General features: G+C 38.4%; 1 protein-coding gene and 1 pseudogene across 2 annotated transcripts in view; one reads left to right on the top strand and one right to left on the bottom strand.

Moving 5' to 3' along the window:
• Nucleotides 1-1,889: 1,889 nt before the first annotated feature.
• On the top strand, nucleotides 1,890-11,463 carry LOC137283882 (uncharacterized; annotated as a pseudogene).
• Nucleotides 11,464-19,762: 8,299 nt separating this feature from the next.
• Nucleotides 19,763-24,289, bottom strand: part of LOC137283508 (uncharacterized) — a 30,864-nt gene continuing 26,337 nt past the window's right edge. For both annotated transcript variants that reach the window (XM_067815047.1, XM_067815048.1), the window contains exons 22-25: nucleotides 24,022-24,164; nucleotides 23,271-23,371; nucleotides 20,989-21,151; nucleotides 19,763-20,424 (exon numbers count right to left, since the gene is read on the bottom strand). In XM_067815047.1, the coding sequence (XP_067671148.1) occupies nucleotides 20,351-20,424; nucleotides 20,989-21,151; nucleotides 23,271-23,371; nucleotides 24,022-24,164 (481 nt within the window). In that variant the 3' untranslated portion in view covers nucleotides 19,763-20,350. The remainder of the gene's footprint in view (nucleotides 20,425-20,988; nucleotides 21,152-23,270; nucleotides 23,372-24,021; nucleotides 24,165-24,289) is intronic.

Genomic DNA, 24,289 nt, shown 5'->3' with positions numbered 1-24,289 from the left:
GGACATCTGTCCACTTGCTTGCTATGGTATGGTGCGTTATCCATAACGATGACAGAGTGCAGTGGAAAGTTTGGGATCAACTTTTCCTGGAGCCATTTGGAAAAATTATCAAAGTCCATCTCGTCATGATAGTCTGCTGATTTGAGTTTGGAATCAAAAACAAGCAAAGTATTTGGAACAAAACCGCTTTCACCCCCTGCATGAACCACAATAAGCCGAGGTCCGGTGCCAGACGGAAGTTGAACCCCATTTATTACGACTTCACTAAGTTGCCAACACTTTGGGACAATGTGGTGTACATGCAACCATGTTTCATCGATAAAGATGAGTGTTCGATTTTCTTCTCTGTATTTCTTTATTGCACGCAAGTATTGCAAACGCTTGGAAACAATGTCTTTACGTTCCATTAAAAGTTTACGGTTTGACTGCGTTTTTCGCCACCTAAACCCCATGTCTTTGAGATTTTTTCGAAAACTTTCCTTAGAACCCTTGTAGTTCAACTGGCACTTTGCCATATCATACATGGTATCCAGAGTGGGTAGTTGTTTTTTTACGCCATATAAACTTTGTACAAATTGACGGACTGCACACCGGTCGAAATCATCAAGTTTGTAACTGCAAGTTTTGGGTTTGCGCAACTTGATGGGACTGATAAATGTAGGTCCACTCGCACTCCTACCACCTCCTGAATTAATGCGCTTTAAAGTTGCCGTTTAGAGTCCAGTAGCAAGGATACTTTGTAAAAGAGAATCTGCTTTGGTTGCACAATTTTTGTCCATATACATGATAACATTGTATGCTATCTCCCTTGCCTGAGAATGAACTATTTGCCCATGTTTTCCTAACTTGGACAATTTTTTACTACAACTGAAATCTGTTTAACAGTATTGAGACAGGTGTAAAACAGTAGCGAGACTGGTGTTACACAGTAGCGAGACAGGTGTTAATCAGTAGCGGTGTTGATTTCATGTCACGGTTAGCATGTATTGCACGTGCATAATCGTCAAGCTACCTGTAGCAGCCAAGTGTACTCGCCCAATTCGTTGTACCGCCTCTCTTGTCACAAATGCGTTTCGTGCGCAGGATCATCTAATATGTGTCTAGCAGTAATGATCCACATCTATTATGGCTCGTAAGACACACCAAACTGAGACAACATTTAACGCTTTATTGGTGTTTACTGATTAAGAATGTTCACGACGTCATATTTCACTTCTGTTCTGTAAAAGGTGTTTTGGAGCGGCGTTAATATAAGCCATATGGCTTGTTCGCCAATCCACATTTCATTCTGGAAATAAAAATATGTTTAAACCAAAACCAACAGTACAAATCAATCGGGGATATGCCGTTGCAGCTATTTAAATCTTTCCTTTGACTGGATCTAAACATTGTTCAAATCATTTTTCTCGGCAGAGCACGAAACTGTTTAGTTTGGATAATAATTGAACAATAAAGTAGTAAGTATCATAATATATGTAGTGGCGTCTGATGAAATAATAATTCTATGACAAGTTAAGCACTGATGGTATTGGTACTATTTTATAAGCGTGTACATATTATAAATTTGCCCACATTGAATGCATACATAGGTATGACAAATCCAGCATCAATACCAAAAATCTCATTCTCTTTATCCAATCAATCCAGTCACTGCAGATCAAATCCCTTTTCGTGGAAGAACAAACATATACTTGTAGAAAAACAATCAGAAAGATGAAACTGTGGGAAAGTCAACTGACTAGAGTGATATAGAATACACCCAATACTTTAAAAAGGCACCTCTGTTTCAAACGCTTCTAGACAGCCTAGAAGAAATGAATCCCTCTACATATCAAACCATCATCCAAAGTAAGATCAAACTCTTTCTTAAACCGGAAACGAAAGAGATAATGACTCATACAGATATGCCGGACATCGAGAGTGATGCTGAATCTGACATGGTTACACAGGAAGAACAGGAGGACGGTGCTGATGACCAAAGTGACCAATGTATACGTGTTCAGGCTATTTTCTTTGTCATTTGAATCCATGACATTGAAGGAGGAAGATGCAACCTAAACCTAGAATGATTCATATTTTGAAAAATATTCATAGCCAGAAACGGGGTCATATTAGACAAAGGAAAAAGAAGATTTCACTCAATGTGAGAGGAGCTGGGACCTCCTGGAGTGACATCATTACGAAAAATCTCTGATAGCAAATGACACACTTTGCACAAGGAAATGATGTGTTCTTGTCATTCAGACAGGTTGTTTAAAATTGGACATTTTCATTTTATTTGTCGCAAAGAAAGATTTTATGACACAATTGCTACTTGTACATGTTCATGTAACACAATGATTTTGTGTCTTTGGAAATCTATAAATATGCCTTATGTCGAGGTTTCAATAAAGTTTGAATGCAAGCTCTCCTTGTTTTAATCTTTTATTTCTTTTTTTTAAAAACCTTTTCTGTATATGTATATGATAATTGATACATACATAAACACATAAATACTTGTTGTCACATTGTTACACACTAAGTATTATACACAACCTATGCACAAAGGCTAACAGTATTTAGAATAACAACAAATATATTACGATATGACATAAAAATCGACAACATTAATAAAACTCCATCTTGATTTCAATTTCTTTTGTTATCTTGAGGTTCACCAACCGTCTGAATGTAATCACAATGAGGAGACAGCCTAAAATGTTCACTCATGTGATCATCTTCTGGTATCCACTGTGATGCACGAAGTTTACATTTGAAGCAGTACACTTTATCAGATTGTCCTGTGTAAATAAATCCTGCTTCAATCATGGATTTAGGTGACTGTTTCATCTGAATGGGCCAAGTCTTGAACGAAGTCAGTCTATCAGTAAACGTTTGTCCAAATTGTTTGGTGAAGGGAGATATACATATATTTCAACACAGTCAGCCACCACTTCATCATTAAGGAAATGGCCACACACATCCATGTTAGTAGATGTTTTCAAGTCCAACCCCAGTTGAAAAATGATCAAAAGTATGACCTCAACTTTGGTTTTATTGAGTCAAGTACACTATACATGACACATCACTGAATACTGAAGTTCTCAAACGAGCATAATCTTCCGTAGTAAATGGGCTAACATCAATAAGTAAATAGCCATACATTTTCCCACCTACAGCATCTTGGAATGATTCAGTGAAATATTTCATTTGACCAAGAAATATCTGAGACGCTAAAATCTTATATTCATGTGCTGAACGTGAATTAGACAACAAGACAAAGTAATGCGTGTTCAGTAACATTGTTCTTGCATGCATTCGCCTTTAGGGTACACACTTTGCATAATTTTGATAACTGTAATTCCTAAATGATGCAATAGTGTGGTATACAGATCTAAAAACAAAGGACTTTTACAAATTTGTTGCATGTAATCATCCAGGACAAGTAAACATTGTTTATCCGATTCATGAGAATAAGATTTCAGTTCCTCTTCAGTAGGCCAGTGATACTGAAATCTAATATTGGAAACACTTTTTTCAAGCCCTGAATAAATGTCTTGCCACACAACATAACAGTAAATAATCAAGTGAGGTGGAGGATCAAACATGGTATTCGCTTGTTTTATGAGACGTGCAGTCCAAACACTTTTACCACTAGAGGATCCTCCAGCTACAGAAACTGTAGTAGGTGTATGAAAGGGCAACGATATTCTGCCATGGTGACTTGTTGACTTCACCAGTGTATTGTACTAGTGAGTTAAAACATCACATGACGTCTTTTTATACAAATAACAACCACAGGATTTAAACTAAACTACATTTTACTGAATGTTTTCTTTCAATGCAAATATGATACATAATATTCATTGGCAACCAAAACAGGAAGGACTACAATATTTAAAATAGTGACAAATATAATGAGATACAAACATATCATTCCAATTGAAGTTTTCTACATCAAACTGATGATACAAGTGGTGAAAAGTCCAGTTAGCTTTAAATGTGCACAACAGATAATACAGACAATACAATCCACACACATTTGAATCTACTGGTTGTAAACGTATGCTGCTGTATGTGTAGAATTGAACATATGACTTTAAATAGTCATCAAATTCTTTGCTGACAGGCTAGACTGTCAAACAGTTCTGCTCCATTGCCTTTCAGATATATGACAATCCAATGACGACCATCTTTACTTCTCACATCAGTATTAACAGTTAAACCAACACCTCTCATCAACATTGAAGATGTAAGCACAGGTAAAGTGTATCTAGCATACACACCTAAAACATGGTTCTTAAGCACAAGATCACATTGAATAGCACATGACAATTGGGAGGCTTTCATCTTCTTCACTTGACATACACATTCCTGGCTTGATCAATTTCTATCAGCGAGGTCCTTTCAGTCATGACAATGCAACTTAGTGTTTTGGTTAAGGCTGCATTGAACTGTATTTTTAGTGATACATTTCCCCGTCTTACTAGACTGAGATGTCCAGTTCCAGTTTCGTTCAGTTCGAACACAAAATGGGCGCTTACAAGTAAAAAATCTTTTCTCCTGATGAAGTTCCCTTTACTTTCTCTCTTTACATTCACCCCATCAAATAGATTCAGGTAGGTATCTGCATCAGCTGCATTGGACGCTCTCCCGGGAAGACTGACAACATTTACATTCAGAGTAACCTTTTTGATCATACTTGACTGAAAGTTGTATGGGTTCTTCTCTAAAGAACCTGACATACTACTGCTCTCAACAAATGCAACTGTGTATCTCAGGGCAACAAGATTTGAGATATTCTCAATAGTGAATGATTCAGTAGACACAGGAATAGTGGTAGATTTGACTTCTGTCTTCACATAAGGATACAGTGCATTGTTTGGTTTCCCGTTCGTCTTTTCTTCAAACGATGTGTTATGAGCCAGAATTGAAGCTGGGTTCACTTTCAAATAACACACTTTAAGTGTCGTATCTAAAATGTTTATTTTGTATTTAGTATTAGCAAGCCCACTCATGAGACAAAAGGAGGATCTGTTCTATACAAGGTTACATTCAATTTTACTCCGTTAATCAAATGTCGATCCATATTAAAAACATCTTCAAACAAATTGCCAACCATTGTCAACTTTTGACTTTTGGCAATGTAATCTCCACGTTTCAACAATCCTTGATTACCACCAGCAACAGCATCGGTTGATTCAATGTCGTCATTGTCATTACCGGTATCTTTATAGAACAACTGTGATGTTAACTGAGAACTCTTGGCATCTGCTCCATAATTCAACAATGTATTGAAAATGCTTTTATAGGGATAGTGATTATTTGCACTCGATACCAATTGATTTCCCAGGGAAACCGAAACTTGGGAGAACAGCGATTGTAAGAACAAGTTGATAGGTCCCACCTTCTCATTCTCAGCCAGTGAAGATGATGTAGCATCACCATGTACCACTTTAAGTTTCACATGTAGTCTTGTTCTCTTCAAATCAATGTACTCATTACGCTGATTAGGGATAGCAAATTCCAGTGGCGACGAGTCATTGATTTGGCTTAATGGACGTACATCATTGAAATGGAACATCTTTGTGGTTGTTGTGTAACTTCTAAGAGAAAAAATGGAGTAGGAATCTGGGTGATATTCCGAAAAGTTACTGCTGGATAAGAGTGCCATTGTGTTAACTGAAAATATCGTTTCCTGCAACATGCGTGTACTTTAAAACTTTAGCTGTCTTAGAAGGAGTAGTTTTGTCTGTCTGACGTATCCTCTTGGAAGTGATGATCTGTTCTCCTGCAGCTCTTTTTAAAGACTTGCGACGTCTCTCTTTGGCATCTGCTTTCTCTACTGTGCTCTGAGTCTCTGATGTCATTTGCAATTCAACTGAAGGTCCTTCTTCTTTTCTTTTCAGTGTATGAAATGGTATTACTTTAGCTGATAATTTTCCATTGTGGTATTGCTGGTGACTTGTGCTCAGTTTCTTGAAGTAATGTTTCCAATTTTCATAGTGAGGTACATAGACAGGATAGTCTTCCATCTTAACTTGCAAATGGATATCACTGTAAATGAAGTGTTCCACTGGTCTCCTCGCTCAAGAATGACAAGGTCACTTCATTACTGGGTTTTATAAAAAATTCTATGACAGGTGATTCTTTCAATACCACATGAATATTATATTCGTTTGCAAAGGTGAAGTTAGGTCCCAACCTCAAGTCAATGCGTCTCAACAATGGTAACTTAGCATCTCCTACCAGTGAACTATCATACAAGTTGCACAGTATGTTTACATACGGGTCTTGGATTGTGTCCACATCAGTCAGTTTCCCCAAATTCAACTCTGTTAATGAAACAACCCAAAATCCATCAAACACCAGTCTTTGATTCAGTTTAACACGGAAATGATAGGGATTGTTGTCCTTAAAATACTTTTCTTTTGAATCTGAAGACTTGAGGAAAATATATTTCTCCATCACAAATCTTTCAACTGACTTTCTTCCACGTAAGAATCATCCTAACCATCGCACAAGAACATAAGTTTTACCTCCTCTAAGTTGACGTTTCAGGATTTTTTCCACCTGAAACTCAATGTCCTCACCTTTGTTTACTTTTTGAAGTTCTTGAGTATAAAATGTTCCTTTAATTGGTTGATCATGAAAGTCTCTAATTCGGTACAAAGGTATTTCTTGCCTTTTGTAGCGATGAGCTATTTTGAACAATTCTTGAGTCCAGCGTAAATCAAGTTCTTTACTGAAAGCTCTCCTCAGATATGGAATGCGAACAATATCTCCAACCTTATATTTGAATTTCTTCACAACATACTTAGATTTACTCTTGAGTTGTTTCCTCAATGGTTTGACATATAGGTGTTGCCACACTTGCAATTCGTTACTTTTATTGACTTGGGCTGGTGATAAATCTGGCAGAGAGAAATGTAAAGTATGATTGTAATTCTGTACCAGTAGAGGTAATACAGAAATGTATTCTTTGGTGTTGTTGTGAGCCATATAACGCATGGTGAGCGATTTTAAAGTTCTGTTGAATCTTTCCACATAATTGCTTTTAATGTTTTCATTACGTATGATGATGTGGGTTATGTTTTCCTTTTTCAAAAATGATTCAAATTCTCCACGAAACTCAGATCCTGCATCAGTACGAACTTTTTTTGGTCGTCTTGATTTGAGTATTTCTTTAAAAGATTTCACCACTGTAATCCCTCTGGATCATGATAACACATACAGTTCATCAGATCCATACAACACACATGACACTGAACTTGACCACTATGATAACTCATATATCGTAACATATCATTATGTCGACATACACTACAATTCTTTTGAAGAGGAGTCAGTTTGTGTTCTTGATAAGGATCATCCTCTATTGCATTTAACTCTTGTTGCTCAATATCTTCCATGAGCTGATTGTAATCCTGCCACCAGTCATTTAGGCTAGATTCAATAGGTTGACAGTCAGGAAGGGTGTCTTTGATCACTAGCAAGTTGACTTCACAGGAGACATCTAAGTTAACTTTAGTTGGAGGTGTAATAGGATCTATATCAAGTGATGGTAGAGTTGAGTTGTTGTCCATTACCCTACCAACAAAAAGAAAGGAAAACAATATGAATATAAAAACAAAATTGATGTTACAAATTAAATAGGTAGAACACAGTCTCATGTAACACAAATATTCACTTACTTTGCTTTCTTGATACTCTACTTCTTTGAAATCTTCGTTTGGTTTCTTCACACTGGTTGAAACAGATCATGCTCCATTGTTTTTCTGCTTCTCTTCTTTTTCTGAAGCACGGGTATTTCCTGAACTGATCAGCAGCAGAGGAGAAAGAAGATCCTATGAGATCAGTCTAATCCGTCAACCATTTCAAGAAAGGAGGTGACATTGGTTGAAGCTTCCCTTCTAGGCTTTGGTCTTCTCCATCATGACGTTTGTCCGTATATATGGTTTTGTACAACACACTCGATCTCATCATAATTTCATGCAGATACACTTCACTATCCAGAATATCCTTCACTTTCAGACACATGTCGTCAAATCTCTCAACTGAGGAGAGAGCAACATGTTTCACATCCACACTTTTCTGCGTCATGGTGAATATGTAAGAGATGGACGATTTTCAACACCTTCCTGCTCTAAGCTACTACTGATGAAACTGATTTGAAATAACTAAATCGTTTGAGGTGTATGACACAATTGTATAGAATGATTTGTCTGACTGGATGCTGAGTAATACACATTTAGTTTGATTGGATAAGAGATAAAGAATGATATGAATTTGCTTCAAGTGATTGAAATAGATGCAAATTTAAAAAGCTATGTCATTATTCCGTTATAAACAATTCTTTGATAGTATTTTAAATATATTAAGATAAGAATTTGGAATTGTATAGAATCTTTTCAATTTTAGTATTGTATAGCAGGAATGTGTATTGTGTAAATGTGACCACTATGGAATGTGAGTTAGCGAACCTGTATGCTTCCTATGGAATGTCATTCATAATGTCATGAACCTATACTCTTTAAGGTTGAGCCTGCAGGAATGACTTTTGACTTTAGTTTTGTATAGAAGGGATGTATGATGGCATTCTTAAACCATTCATACATTTTTGAAGGTTGATCCTGTAGGAATTTCTTTTGATCCTGTAGGAATGTCTTCTGATCCTTTACGAATTTCTTTTGTTTGGTTCTGGAATGCTATTGTTAAGTTATAGAATTCTTTTGTCTGTGTACAAACGGTACTTTTCCCCCTACTGATGACATGCATGCTCCGATGGTGATCGAAACATGTTCAGACTGCGCTTCCAGTGATGCATTGTACACGGATTCCATTTTTGCCCACCTTTTGATATATCCTTTCACGTGATCCTCGGGATCCAGATTAAGATATCACCTTGACTGGTACCAGTCTGCAAACGTTTTTTTAATTTTGTCCACGTCAATCCCAAATCTCTACCAAACCAGTTTGCGTTTGTGGAATTGTCGTGCTATTGTGGTGATACTATTCGTTTTGCTTGTCGTTACATCCATATATTACTGGATATACAAAATAGTATGAAGCCAGTACTTTTCTTGGGACGTCTGAGTATCGGGCAAATCATACCTCATCTCGGGATTCAGGCAACACTTCCTTCACCTGGGATTCGTCCAACGCTTACTTATTTATCTGCGATTCAAGTAACACTTCATCTAGGATTCATGCAACACATATTTCATCTGGGATTCAGTTAACACTTACTTCATCTAGGAGTCAAGAAACACTTACTTCATCTGGGATTCAGGAAACACTTACTTCATCTGGGATTCAGGCAACACTTATTTATTTATCTGGGAGTCAGTCAGCACTTACTTACTTATCTGGGATTCAGGCAACACTTCATCTGGGATTCAAGCAACACATACCTCATCTTTGATTCAGTTGACTCTTACTTCATCTGGGTTTGATTCAGACTACACTTATTTCATCTGAGATTCAGGTAACACATACTTCATCTGGGATTCAGGCAAAACTAGTTTATCTGGGATTCAGGCAACACTCACTTATTTCATGGCTGAGTCAGGCAACATGTACACATACTTATTTATCTGTGATTCATGCATCGCTTATTTAGTCCATTTGAAATTCATGCAACACATAGCAGCGATGTGTATTTTGTCTAAATACAGACACATAACAATTTACGTTTATATTTCAGTGTGAACATATTGGAGCGGAGATGCACTTCATATGGCCTCTGATCTTGGTGAAGGTGAGACATAATTCACGACAAATGACAATGATCAAATAAGACTCCTAGAGGTGAGGAATGTTAATTTACGAGTCCGATGATAATGTACGCATTATTTAAGTTACTTGCAAATACTGACGGTGCAAGGTATTCCCCAGAGGATGAACAAGTATGACCTTAAGAAAGTATGCAGCCATTCAGCAACTGTTATCTCTTTGTACCTCGGATAACGTTTTCTTTACATTCCTGATAAACCCGACTTGATCATCTCATTTCGTCCATTGACAACCATGAAGTAATAAATTTATGCATTAAATGAATTGCATAATATGTCCACTGTTTACATGAAAACTTTATTAAACGAATAAATATCATCTATGTTTTTCAAGTACGAGGTACTGCCACATCTGGTGACAGTGAGGGCGTGACCCAGGGAGAAGCATGTGCGGACTGTGAAAAGGTGTCCCGGAAATACAGCCAACAATCGTCTGATGAGAATATATTCATAATACATACAACACGTTTAGTGGTGAAAGACAAAGCAAAGAACTGTCCGACGAAAAGTAAGGTGCTCGATCAGATAAAGCAACGCGGAGCTGCTCTGAGAAACAGCAAAGGGGGATCTATTCTTGTTCACCTTGAAGGTCAAGACAAAAGTGACAGATGCTTAGAATATTTTGATGAATTTATCAGCAAAGGATTAACAGCGCTCATCGAAGACGGGTCATTGTTTGCGAACGTGTTTAGGAGGGAATGGCTAAGTGCTGCCAGACCTTACAAAGACCATACTGACTTTGTTCTCCTGAGAGTAAGTAAAACCAAATCCTTATCGACAGTTGACTTCAATACAAAAGTTCGGAATGACATTGAAAACGAACATCCATCAACAGTGAACATTGTTTCTCTTCTATCAGATAAAGTCGACGAATGGCATTCCGAAGCAAATTTATTGGAACTGCCTGGTGATATAGGAACATTTCACGAATCTAGACATGTGGAACATAAAGCATTTAAGCCTACACAAAAAGAGATTTTACAACTAAAAAGTGATGAAGACAGCCTTTTCGACTACATTTGGTTCGGTCTAAAACTGAAGGACAATATTTCATCGTTTTCAAAATATATTGGAGGTGGTTCTTTTTTTATAGGAACAGCTTAACGTAAAAGAGATACAGGCTCGAAGGTTTTTACTGACGTCGGATTCGACATTGTCAATACTGACAACTATCATCTCAAACAAATTTCAAAAGACGTTTTCGAAGTGGGAACAGACAAAAACTCTTTTTTGAAAAAACTGAATGATAAAATAGCACAAAACACATCTATGCTTTATGCTAGTGGTCGGTTTACTACAGAAATACCTCCAGATTTAATCAAATTGAAACTTCACACCGTTTCAGGAAGAAACCGACACGTTCTACAAGTAGCTGTTGGATATGTTGAAGGGATTCTGTTTTATGACAAGAAAGGACCAAGGACGTATTTCGTGAAGGACTTGTCAGATGAAACTGTTTGTGAAAGGATGTCAGTGGAAGACTGGATTAAGAGGCTGAAAAAACATTGCATATTATGTAAAACTCCATTGTGAAAAGAACACTTGTAACTATGTCTTCTTCGTCTGCCAGGGAGACTTCTGACTCTTCATATAAATATGAGTCAGATGAAGGACAAATTCAGTGTTTAACATCGAAACAATATGAATTTACTTCTAGTTCGTCTGACGAACGGGTTGCTGCTTTTAAGGGTAAATAATTTTGTTTTATGAGTCAGTTACCACTCGTATAGGTTACAACAGATTGTTACAAATGTCTTAATATGTTCATGGGAATTTGAGAGTAGACGAACATAAGTGAAATACGAACATAAACCACGAGGCCACCATTCCCGTATCGTGTAATCTACAAGTGTGTTTTGAATTTGTGAATAAATCATCTAAGATGACTTTGAAAAGAATCAGACTAGAGCTACTCATGCTTGTCGTGAGAGGCGACTAACAGGATCGGGTAGGCAGGCTCGCTGACTTCTGACCCATGTCATCGTATTCCAGCTACGTAGATATTGATCACTGGATTGTCTGGTCAAGACTCGATTATTAAGTGACTATAAATGCTATATAGCTGAAATACCACTGCGTCCGACGTAAAACTCACTCTTATTCATAGATTTCACATTTTGTTTGGTTTAGAAATACTTGCAAGGTCATCGCCAGAAATAAATGACCAGTCTCGATTATCGGACAGAACAGAATGCACGGGGCGTGAAAAGGACACTCTCCCACTGTCTGTTTTTGGTGATGAGGAGCGCAAGGAAGTGGAAGAAATAATTTCAAAAGTTTTCAAAGGTATAAAAAGCTCGAAAACTAAAAATAACATAACAAACTATTTCCAAGTGAAAGAGCTACATACCATGACTACATGGTCCTCGATTATGGACAGACCGCCACACTCTAAATAGCTGGAATATTGCTGAGATTGCTGATTTTTAGGCGAAGTCCCTGGGCAACCACACGAAAACGAAATTTATGCATCGGTATTCGTAAGAAAGTTGGAACGTTTCATCTCCCAAAGTATGGTTTTACACAACATTTTGTAATCTCTGTGAAACGCATAGCTTCTGACGATCATAAAAGTGAATGTAACAGTGCTGTTAAACAAGGGTAAAGCCAGGGGAGGTAACTAGCTATGACTATAGCTACACATGAACTAAGTTCATGTGTGGGTTGCCGGCACTGTGCCCCGAGTCCACTGAAACTGTCTGGTCAGTTTGACAAAAATGGTTCTGCTCATATATACGTTGAAACATGGCGCTACTTCTATTGTACTATACGAATGAAGAACGTGTTCTAATTGTATAAATGTGGTAGTGTCATGTACTGTTGAATTATCTAGCATATCGTGTTGATTGTGTCAGCCTATAAACCCACGTCACGAGTTGAACTGAAATGTTACCTTCTAATGTGGTAAAACGACTTTCAATCTGTCAATTTTTATTCCATTCCCTTTACCTCTTCAAACCTGTGATATTATCTTACAGAAACGAATTAGGATTTATATAACTGCCAGACAGATTTTGTTTAGTGTTAATACTGTTTAAAGATGAGTCTCAAGTTTTGACTTGTTTTTATGTATTATTAATAATGAATAACCGGATTCTCTCGTAACCTCTTATTGCGCTGCCCATATATATGTTTTTGTATGCATTTTAAATGGTAATAATATGGCGCCTGATTGGCGAGACTCTAATAAATGATCTCATAGCTTCGGACGATTTAGAATATTTACAAACCGATGTATATATTATATACATGTACATATACATTGGAACGTCTCAAAGAACGACATTACTGATAAGGTCTGTACACATATATCCAACCTCAGTCAATATCATATTCCCCTGTAATTTTCAACGAGGAAACTACTGAATATTGCAATGAATAGATAGTAAGTGAACCATCTTATCCCCTCCTCCGCACACCCCCACCCAACCAAATACACACATCTGATTCTCCATGTAACAGTACAGTGAAATTCACTGCTGTTAGTATCGAGCTATCCTCTCATGTTTATTTAAATACATCTTTTCTTCAGGCGAGGTCAAAATATACCCAAGATATGTGGCTTCGTGTCTCAGCCGACATTTACCGAATGTTTATGAGAAAATAATGAACTCTTTTGCCTCTCCATCAGTGTTCATGTTTGCATCATTCTCACTGACGAAACATCTTGACTTGGACGGAAGACTTCGTACACCGAAACATGTCCTCTTTGACATCGGCGTCTTCCGGACAATAAAACCAGTTATGATACTGACACTTGTAAGTGATACAACAAAAGAAGAGAGTGTTTCCATGTATAACGCTCGGCTTTCAAAGTTTGTCGCAAGGAGCATCAATGAAGACTTAAACCTGGATCTGTGTGTGGTCCATGGTGTTCTCCGTGAAGGGGATTGCACCAGTGATGATGTATTCACTGAGAAGATTGAACAGTTGGAAAGTAGTACCACCGTTTTTGCACTCCCTCATTCTCTTCAAATGAACAGGAGTCTGCACGGGAAAGTAGTGAAGAGCTTTCTGACACAATTTGAAGAAAAGGAAGGATCCAAGCAGCTTGAGGACAGGACCAAGTCGGAGAAGGACGTTTCTGATCAAGCTCAAAAGGGTAGGGCACAGCAGCTCTGTTACGTACATAGGGCAGAAGCAGCAGCAGCAGTAGGAGGAGTATCAGCAGTAGTAGTAGTAGTGGCAGTAGGAGGAGCAGGGGCAGCTGTAGTGGTAGTAACTGTACCAGCGGCAGCGATAGTAGTAGTGGTTCGCGTAGCAGTAGTAGTAGCTGCAGTAGCAGTAGTAGTGGTGATAGTAGCTGCAGTAGTAGTGCTGGTAGTAGTAGTAGCAGAAGTGGTAGCAGTAGTAACAGCAGTGGCGGTAGCAACGATAGTAGTAGTAGCAGCAGCAGCAGCAGCAGCAGCAGTAGTAGTAGTAGTAATAGTAGTAGTTTCTATTCCATTAGTGTTGGAAGATTGTGTTATGTTCCATTGTATTCTACAATTTCTTGTCAAGTTGTGTGTTGCATTGAAGCTTCGTCAGAACACACATGCATACACATAAACAAACACAGATAAACACACAATCACTTTGCCACGCACACTAAAACTGCTTAACTACATTAATGAGTCTGTGAATTATATCAACAGAAAGTGGCCGTCACCACATCTGCATCTATCGGGCCATGGTACGTACTTCATGTCCAGTTTCTCTAATTATATTAACTATCTCAAATCTCATTAATACAGATTATCATTACCGTGGAACTCAATTCCATATTGACAAGTTTGTTAATCTTTCAAAACATAGACCAAAATGTAGTACAAAACAACGAATACGTTTTCAGCATGAACAGTATTATTAAATGAATATGACTTCATCGAATAAATAAAGAATTTGATTTCTTTCAGTATCAGAAACTCTTGACGAAGCTTAAAAGGAGAGATCGAGGTTTGTGCGTCTCTTTCACATCAGACCCTTAAAGACCCGGGTTACGATTGATCTTCAGCAACCCATGCTTGTCTCCACACATGAAAATCCAGGCTAGAACTGATCTTCAGCAACCCATGCTTGTCGTAAGAGGCGACTAACGGTATCGATTGACGAGGTTTGCAGACTTGGTTGACACATGACATTGTGTCCCAGATGTTTGTGCTGATCACGGGATTGTCTTGTCCAGACTTGATACTTAACCGCAGGCAAACTGTAGCGCAAATGTACCCGTGATGATCAGGGTTAGAATTGATCTTGTCGTGAGAGGTGACTAAAGGGATCGGGTTGTCAGGCTCGTCAGCTTAGTTGTCATGTCATCGTATTCCAGTTACGTAGGTCGATGTTCATGCTGTTGTTCACAGGATCGTCTGGTCCAGACACGATTATTTACAAACTATTGAACAATGTAAGACTATCGCAGCCAACCAAAAATAAATCATTAATTTTATAAGCTTACATAATTAATCACCGGTTAATGAACAAAAGTGGGTAATACCTCACTATGTAAGGGATTGTGGAACATGTGCCAGTGCCGCTCCTCGAAATGAAAAAGAATTCAAATCAAATATACAATAATAATCAACCAAGAGGCATAGTTTCATTCTAAGTGAACAAAAACACAAGGTATAACAAGTACACGGGTATATTACAATAATAATACAAAGAAAACACATATTACACCACGCTTACTGTTTTAGTTGTGTAACCTTTATAACTTTAACTATATTATCATTTATGACTCAAGGTACTTACATAACCGAAACAGACATCGACTCCGAAGAACTGGATGTTTCAAGGGATGACGATTCTCCTTTTTTGGATGACATTGAAGAGGGTAGGTCATAGAGCAGTCTACATCCTTTCCATCTGCATTATTACATACCGTGAAATTAACTTCTTATAGCGATTGAGCATTTGAATGTTGTTTTAAGTCTATATACATAAACTAAAGTGATCAGAAAATAAGTAATGCATACACGAATACCTTACGAGTGAAGACTAATATAGATCGTAACGTAAGGTTAAGGGTGTTTGTCAATTTCATTTGAAGATGAAGATGCTGTTACGGAAGACGACGATAGACACAAAGACGAGGTATGTGTTGATACACATATAGGTATGGCGGTTCAAGGTGTTCATTCATTATTGTCGTTCCAAGTGCTTTGTTGCACTGTCAAAAGTAATCAAAAACACAAGACAAGAATCAATGTTTATAACCAATGTGCAAAAATACATATGTTTTGAAAAGTGGGTAAGTATTTCATTTCACGATCCTAAGCAGGTTAACATATTGCTTTTGGTTTTATATGACATCTGCACGTTTATTTTTAAATTACTTGATAGATGTGCCTATAAAGAATAACTGTGAAAACTGACAATATTATCAAAAATTAAAAAAAAACATGAGCTCAACGTTTACGGGAATATATTTCAGCTCAAGAAATTAAGACGTAAAGTAAGGCGGTTAGAAGCAGGTAAGCCATTTGAAAGGGATTTTTTCTACATATTTTACCAATTATAATTTAGCACTTTCAGTAGACTGTCATCACTCTAAAGAGTGACGTACGAATATCATTATATATGATCAATGTCCATTTTCTTTTGTTTTGGGTGACTCATTAACTACGAGTTGTGATTACATGTATATAGGCAAATTCTGTTTCCGTTTTCTTTTATGTTCTTTAAATATATTCTGTTTACTTCCAGAACTAAAGGTCGAGCGTTGGAGAACTTGTGACTGCCCTAACTGCCTTTGCAGCTGGTTCAAAGATCATAGAGGTAGCTTTAACAGTTCATTTAAATAAAGAACATTTCGGTTGCAGATACTTTTGTAAATAAACAGTAAACATATTCAAAACCAGCACACTATATAAAAGATTAACCGGAAGAATGTTTTAAGAACAAATTCCGTAAAAAAGGGAAAAAAACTGTGAAAAATACTAAGTATATGAACTGATCACTCTCCACTTTTTTATCCTTCCTCCTCTTCTTCTTCCTCAACTCCGGTGATACGGCCGCGTCCTCCCTCCTGATGCTCAGACCCCTTCAGGTGTTCCTCAACGAGCACGTCAGGAAACCCACTGTCTTCACCCTATAACTCTCCCACCTCACCTCAGACACTTCCTCGCGTGGTGGCAGGTGGACGACAACGTCCTCAGAAGAGTTCCCCTTAGGACACCTCCCCCGACCAGTCACCTTTTCGAACAATCGGGAATTCCCGCCCAGCCTCCCTTCCTGAGGGTTTTATCAACTGCCTCACTGGGTAAGGGAATGACGGACATAGGTCATCTCGTGACCTGGGTGACCTACCGCCCGTATGTTGACCTCGCGTCTCTACTTTGTGTAGACTGTGTTATGAGAGTAATTGATTAAGCGCCACTCAAGTGGGCAATTTTGGCTTTCTTACCTCATAAGTATGTAAAAAATATATCTATGACCTTCTTGTAAAAGGTAAAGGCGATTTCACCCCGGTAAACAAAGCTGGAAATTATGTTAGCTACAGATCGAATTCTTGTTAGTAAAGAAACAAGAGGACAATACGGAAGTGCAGCGGTCATGATGGCAGCTCACCAGGGTTACATTTCTGTGTTCTATTCCCTGATGGACAGAGTAGATTAGAGCCATACTGGTAGCAGCGAGGTTGTGGAGACTTTTCAGACACAGAATTTTATTGACTATGACAACAATTGTAATGATGTAGTTGTCGTTACATGTATCATCATTGCTTTGTCATTTCCTGCACATAACCGTAGAGAAATGGTAGCTTCTGTTACATTAATCATTATTTTTTTAAATATATTACTAGACATATAAACTAACGCTTAAAACCCAAAACAACTATTGTACCTAGTTTCTTGAATATTCATAGCAGGAGAAAGGGGGAGGGATCTCTTGTTCCGTTGGCAAGAATACTGAACTTCAAAAGGAAATTACATTTATTTCAAATGATGATGTCAGTATTATACGTGGCAAAATTTTAAGATGATATTTTTTAATGTATAAATCAAGTAAACCTGTCATCTTTGTTTGATCAGTGGAATATTCTTTATAAGTTCATTTTCAACCCTACGTCTCTCAGTCTGTCGCCTGATAACAATTTTTTAGTCCATGTTCAACAGCCAAAACTAAGATTATATATGTTTTTTTTAAAAAGTCACAGTTGTGTAATGCATATGAAGGGACAGGTTTGGGCGTTTATTTTGTCTCCTACCTTTTCAGCGGGATGCCGAATCAGAACTCTAAAACCAGTTTGATGACTTCAGACTAATTCCAACGTGTAATAAATATAACACTTCAATTGCTTTGAAGTTCCAACTGTGGCATCACGAATGATGAATGAGAATGAAGGTGACTTTCACTGTATACACAAGTATTTGTCCTTGTTTGAATTTGAGGGGAGATATATGAATATTTTTTTTAGTTTATACCATTTATACTTGTACGTTTGATAATCATATTTGACGAGATACACCGTTACATTTAGATACAATTTTGCTTTGTTTTTGTATCATTCCCACGAATCCTCCTTGCGCATCGAAGACCCAGATTGATTCCATAAAACTATTACTCACTCCAATATTATATTATATTACTTTAATTGTGTTTTACTTTACTACGCTGTTTGTGATTTGTATATATAGTATGTATAACGGATATTTTATCTTCAGATGATGTATTTGTTAGTGTGTGTGAGAGATATTATATGCAGCCATGTTTAAACTGTTGATTATATATTGGATCACTTACCATGAATGTATACTTCATGTAGGTATGTTACAGTCAGATTGTGAAATCAGCCTTTTGCTGCGTCCAGTGCAGCCACACCCCACAAACCCATGTCCACCACATATAGATGACATGAAATTTCATGAAATGACGAAATGGCTGAAGATTTTAGTCATTTGACGAAATGACTGATTTCACACTCTGACTGTCTCTCTCTCTCTCTTTCTCTCTCTCTCTCTCTCACACACACACGGATAAGCGTTACTCCCATAGTGTAGAACGTGTTTCCAAGCTGCTTATTTCAGCTTTAGTGTTTTCACAGACTTAACAAAGATTTCGCTATAAAGGACAGAAAACATTATCGTTATCTATCTTTAGTTTGTGCGCCTACATATGTGTACATTAAAGAGAATTAGTTTGTTTAAATTGTTACAAACAAGTAACAATTATCGGGAGGAGTCTTGCCATGTTCCTAATCATATATTTCATCACACTGCGTATTCTGGTCAAACACGTTGAAAGCATTTGACTTTTCATGGTGTTTTCATTTTTAAGGAGACCCTTTGTATTTATCATTTTGTATTTTACACTTCATAAACATATGGGCTTTATATTTGCCTATACTTGTCCTTCCACTAATTTTGTCATGCATTTACGTGTGTATGCGCATCCATCTGCTACAGGGCCGTGGGGTACCCTAGTACATGTAGTTAAGGTGTCTCATCGTCATGCCGAAGACCTGGGTTCGACTCCCAACATAGACACATTGTGTGGAGCCCACGTCTATTGCCCCCCGCCGCGACGTTGCTGCTAGAAGCGGCGTAAAACTCGTTGTCACTCACCCATATGCTATAATGTAAATACGTATTGCATATGTATAAACAGCGACGTTAATGTTTACGTCAGAATGTTGAGTTTTGTCACCATAAGTTGAACATTACATATGTAATTCTTGGCCAAATATAATGCTCAATATTTGATTCAGTGTTAACGTATTATTCTGTGATTAATAATTCTGTATTCTTATGAATTGTTACTAGTCCCAAACGCGGTAACACATGCAATTTACGTCCGGGAAATAACATTTAGAAAATCATCCCGATTAACTTCGGCTTAAATACAAAGCATTTAACTTCAAAATCTATGTGGGCATAACTTACACGATACTGACTCACACACCTGGCAATACCGGATCTCAACGGAAGCATAAACCAGAGTCTGTTGATGTGTTTTGATATGTTCAGTAATGGTACTTGACCACTAACGACAAAAAACAAACCAAGAGATTAATGAGTTATAAACATTTATTAGACCAAAATAGTCAAATGTAATACCGGATCAGGGGGAAAATGTAACGTAAGCTGCTCAGAGCAAGGCATATCCACCGAAACCATTTCTACTGTATTCATATATACAACAATACGAACGGACATCGTGAACAATGTAAACAAATATCTTTTAAATAAAATTGGGATATAGTTCAGAATTGTGTGATTGTCAATACCATCTTACTGAGAGGTTCGATATACCTTTGCATTGTGTTGAGAAGAATAAAATTCATACTATACTCAACCACAGAAGATGTGAATGTTGATAGGACGGAATTACCTGAACATATTTACAGACATCAATTCCCATACAATGTCGGTAATCGATATACCGGAACATTATAACGTATTTCACGTGGTTTGGTAATAAAATATCTGTGTTTTGAAAAAAAAGTGTTGATAAAAACGCCGTACAAAACTTAGCCAAAAAAGATGAAAAACTAGACACAGGATATTGTATTGTTTATCTACTAATAACGATGTGCGTCCTCGGTGAGGCCAACAGTTGACACTTAAAAGCAACGACGTCAATGTGAAGCTAACTGTTTACCATGTGAAGGCAATCACGCCTGCGGACATGATCGTAGCCAAAACGAGGCTAAGATGGCGGACACTGGCCCCTGAAAAGAAGCAAAAGCAACAATAATCATACAGTTATGTCTGTAGGTTTGTTTAGATTGTAACATAAAGAGAAAATGAAATCTGATAGATGTCCCGGGATGGCTGATGCAGCACATTAACACATTACTATGTATCCTGGCCTAATAATGGCCGCTCAAGCTGAACTTAAGTGATGCAACTCATCATAGTGTTACGTCATAGACTTGTCACTCATATCCCTTTCAAACTATAAAGGTTTGGAATTGAGTCCGATTTAACACACTTCTCAACTCGAAAATGTCCCACTTTAAAAGATAAATCTCGAGATCATCATCCACCAAATAGCTGTTTCATAGGACTGAATTGTGATGAAGATTTTCATGTCATCAGTTCCCATTTGCGCAGATCGATGCTCAGGATGTCGATCACTAGATTGTCTGGTCCAGACTCGATTATTAACAGACCGCCACCATATAGCTGGAATATTGCTGAGTGCGGCGTAAAACTAAACTCACTTACTCACTGGAGTTCCGAGGATACTCTTACATTATGTTTATCACCAAGAAGCTATCACATGGCCTTACCGTTATTTGGGTTTAATGAGTCCACAATGCTGAGGACCTCGTTGAAGGAGGCGGAAGCGTCGATGGACGATTTCTGAGCGGCACTCAGCTGCTGCTTTTGGAGATCCGAGACAGCGTTGCTCTGCTCGGTCGTCAACTGCGCCAACCCGTCGGCCGTGAACGCCTACAGCACACAGGAACATTGTACAGATACATCGCATCAATCCATCCTTTGAAGGGAGGAGGAAGAGCATCTCTAAAGCGTAGCAAGTATCTCACTGGGCGAGGTGAAATACGCGACAAAGGTCACATAACAGAACCCTTCTCCAGGGGAGGCAAATTTAAGGTAATATCTATTCATGCCCTGTGCTAGTTCTTGACAAACAGGGAATTTGTGTTCTTGCTGGGCCATACAGATTTGACGCAAAAAATGGCTCAGAGCAACACATGATGTACGTGAAGGGGACATAACAGATGATATCTTCGCTGCACCTTAGGTGATACTAGCAACGTACGTTACCAGCGTCCAAACATGCATGGAGGCAGGAAGGTCGCTTGACGATCATTTTCCTCAATAAGCAGTCTTCTGAATAACGTTAATGGTGCCAATAAATTTCTGTGCACTGAATTGGCTTATTAATGTATATGTGTCTAAGAATAAGCATTCTTGAAATCGCGCGAGGATGTCGGTAACTCAACTTACATCTAGATTTTGGGTTACCGACAGCCTCGCGCGATATATAAAATGCTTATTCTCCAACACATAGGCATTAAAAGGCAAATTCAGTGCTTCGGTCAGTGATTTGCCTGGCCCTGGCTTGGCCATTTGTACACTGCCGTCGAAGTATAGCATACAGAAAATTCTAACCATTCTAAATATTTTGGTGACATAATATATTTTTTCCCTCCGCAACGCGTTTTGCTGGGGTACTCGTAAAATGCACCCCGTCCGTCCGTGCACATTTATTTTTTCCGGAGCAAAACTTTAAAACCATTCAATAATTTTCTTAACCAAACTTGGCACATAGATAGATCTGGTGGTGTATTAGTGCCTTTTGGTAGTTTGGGTATTCTTAATCAAATATTTTTGGCGTTTCCATGGCAACAAGTTTGACTCTGAAATTGGTGGGTGTGCTCTTCTCCGGACCAGAACTTTAAAATCGCTCACTATTTCTCCACCAATCTTGGCACACACGTAGGTGCCTTTTGGTAGTTTCGGAATTGTTAATAAAATATTTTTTTGCGTTTCCATGGTAACAAGTTCGACTTGGACTTGAAATTGGTGGGTGTGCCCTTTTCCTAAGGTCAACTTTAAAACTGTTCACTATTTCTTCACCAATCTTGGCACCTTGGTGCCTTTATACACACACACACACACACACACACACACACACACACACACACACACACACACACACACACACACATATGTATATATATACATACATACATATATATATTTTATATATATATATGTGTGTGTGTGTGTTTCCATGGCAACAAGTAACAAGTTCGACTTTGACTGAATTGACTGAATTTGGTGGAAGCAGTCTTATCTCAAGCAGAACTGTAAAACCTTTCAATATTTCTTCACCAAACCTGCACATAGATTGGTCAGATGGTTTACTGGTGCCTTTTGGTAGTTTTGCAATTCTGAATAAAATATGTTCAATACTCTCTTTCCACTTTGCAAAAACATTGGCATAATCATAACTATGGAGACATATTCATAAGGAGGAGTAATTTACCGTTGCAGGGGATATTGATGACTGTGTCTTCTTGTTTACATTTTAAAGGCACAATGTCACGCTTTTTCGACAATATTTTGGTCTATAATGAATACATTGGGAGATATGCACTCACTCTACCTTTCTATTGATACAATAAAATACATGTTATCCCTGAAATCGATGATTGAAACTTCCATGAGAACAGCTTCAAACTGATAACACTTATCTAAGGAATGTAAACGATGGATAAATCGAAAACTGTCGCACGCGGTGTTGTGGGTGTTTGCTGAACTGGCCCCAATCACATGACTTTTGTTGTTTTACAGGATATTCGTACAGGGCCTTCCACGGGACATACCTCTATGGGGTTCGATAGAAATAAAGTTCAGTCGGTAAAAGGCACGGGAGTAGAATTAATGCAACGTTGCATTAATTCATTTCAACTTTTTAACTTCATGCTGTAATTTTAATACGGAATTTCTTCCGGATATTATATAACACTGTCGCTAGGGGCTGTTAGTATTGATGAGAGCAATACAATATCGATTCTTCTAACGGTGTTCGTATACTCACGTTGGCAAGTGTAGCTGGAGGTATGGCAGCGATGGCCAGTGGGTCTATCTCCTGGATGTGCTCATTGGTGAATGTGCCGAGAGTGTTCTGGGGAAGTCCACCTACAATACAAACATGATACCTAGAACTGGGAGCTTCTTCTCGCTACTTTCTGAAAGAAGACATGTCCAGGACCACTCAAGGCTCTTCTTACCGTCACAGCTTACTAATCAACCGACAAAACTCAGAGAACATTAGATATTTTTCCCAACAGACCCTACTGCTGACCTCCCAAACACTCACCTATGGAACAGAGGGGTAGAGGTAGCCTAGTATTCGAAGAGCATTTCTGATGTCCCCCGGCGTGATATTGCAGGAATATTGCTAAAAGCGACGAAAAACCACTCTCACACACTCACTCACCTCCAGCACTTTAGGGGTTATCATGCTTGTCCCCAGAACCTCCATGACGTGTTGCTGGAAAGAACAACTCCCTATGTTGGTGATCCAGTAGACACCACTATTGACCTCCGAAAAACTCGCCTACAGAACACAGGGATAACGATGCTGGTCCCAAGAACCTCCATGACGTGTTGCTGGAAAGAACAACTTCCTATGTTGGTGCACCAGTAGACACCACTATTGACCTCCCAAACACTCGCCTACAGAACACAGGAATAACCATGCTGGTCCCAAGAGCCTCCATGGCAAGTTCCAAGAGAGCATGACTCCCTATGTTGGTTCGCACTGTCGACCTCCCTCACAGACTCACCTGCAAACACACCGAACTCCCCAACCAATGCAGTATCCTTTCCGCTCCAGTCTGTCCCCTCCACGGCCACGATCTTGTTTCCCACGGCCGTCAGTTGAGCAGTATCCATGCACTTCACCGTGCTGAGGTCCTTAGCTGCTGCGCTGGTAACATACGTGCCATAATAGAGTTCACAAAATGGTTGCTGTATTGCGTCATGGAGTATACCTCTTGATTCAAAATAAGATTTCTTAACTCATAGGCAAAAGTGGGGGATCAAATTTCACAG

The sequence above is a fragment of the Haliotis asinina genome, chromosome 5, assembly GCF_037392515.1.
Source record: "Haliotis asinina isolate JCU_RB_2024 chromosome 5, JCU_Hal_asi_v2, whole genome shotgun sequence".
Taxonomy (NCBI): Eukaryota; Metazoa; Mollusca; class Gastropoda; order Lepetellida; family Haliotidae; genus Haliotis; species Haliotis asinina.
This window is presented reverse-complemented; position numbering and strand designations above follow the sequence as displayed.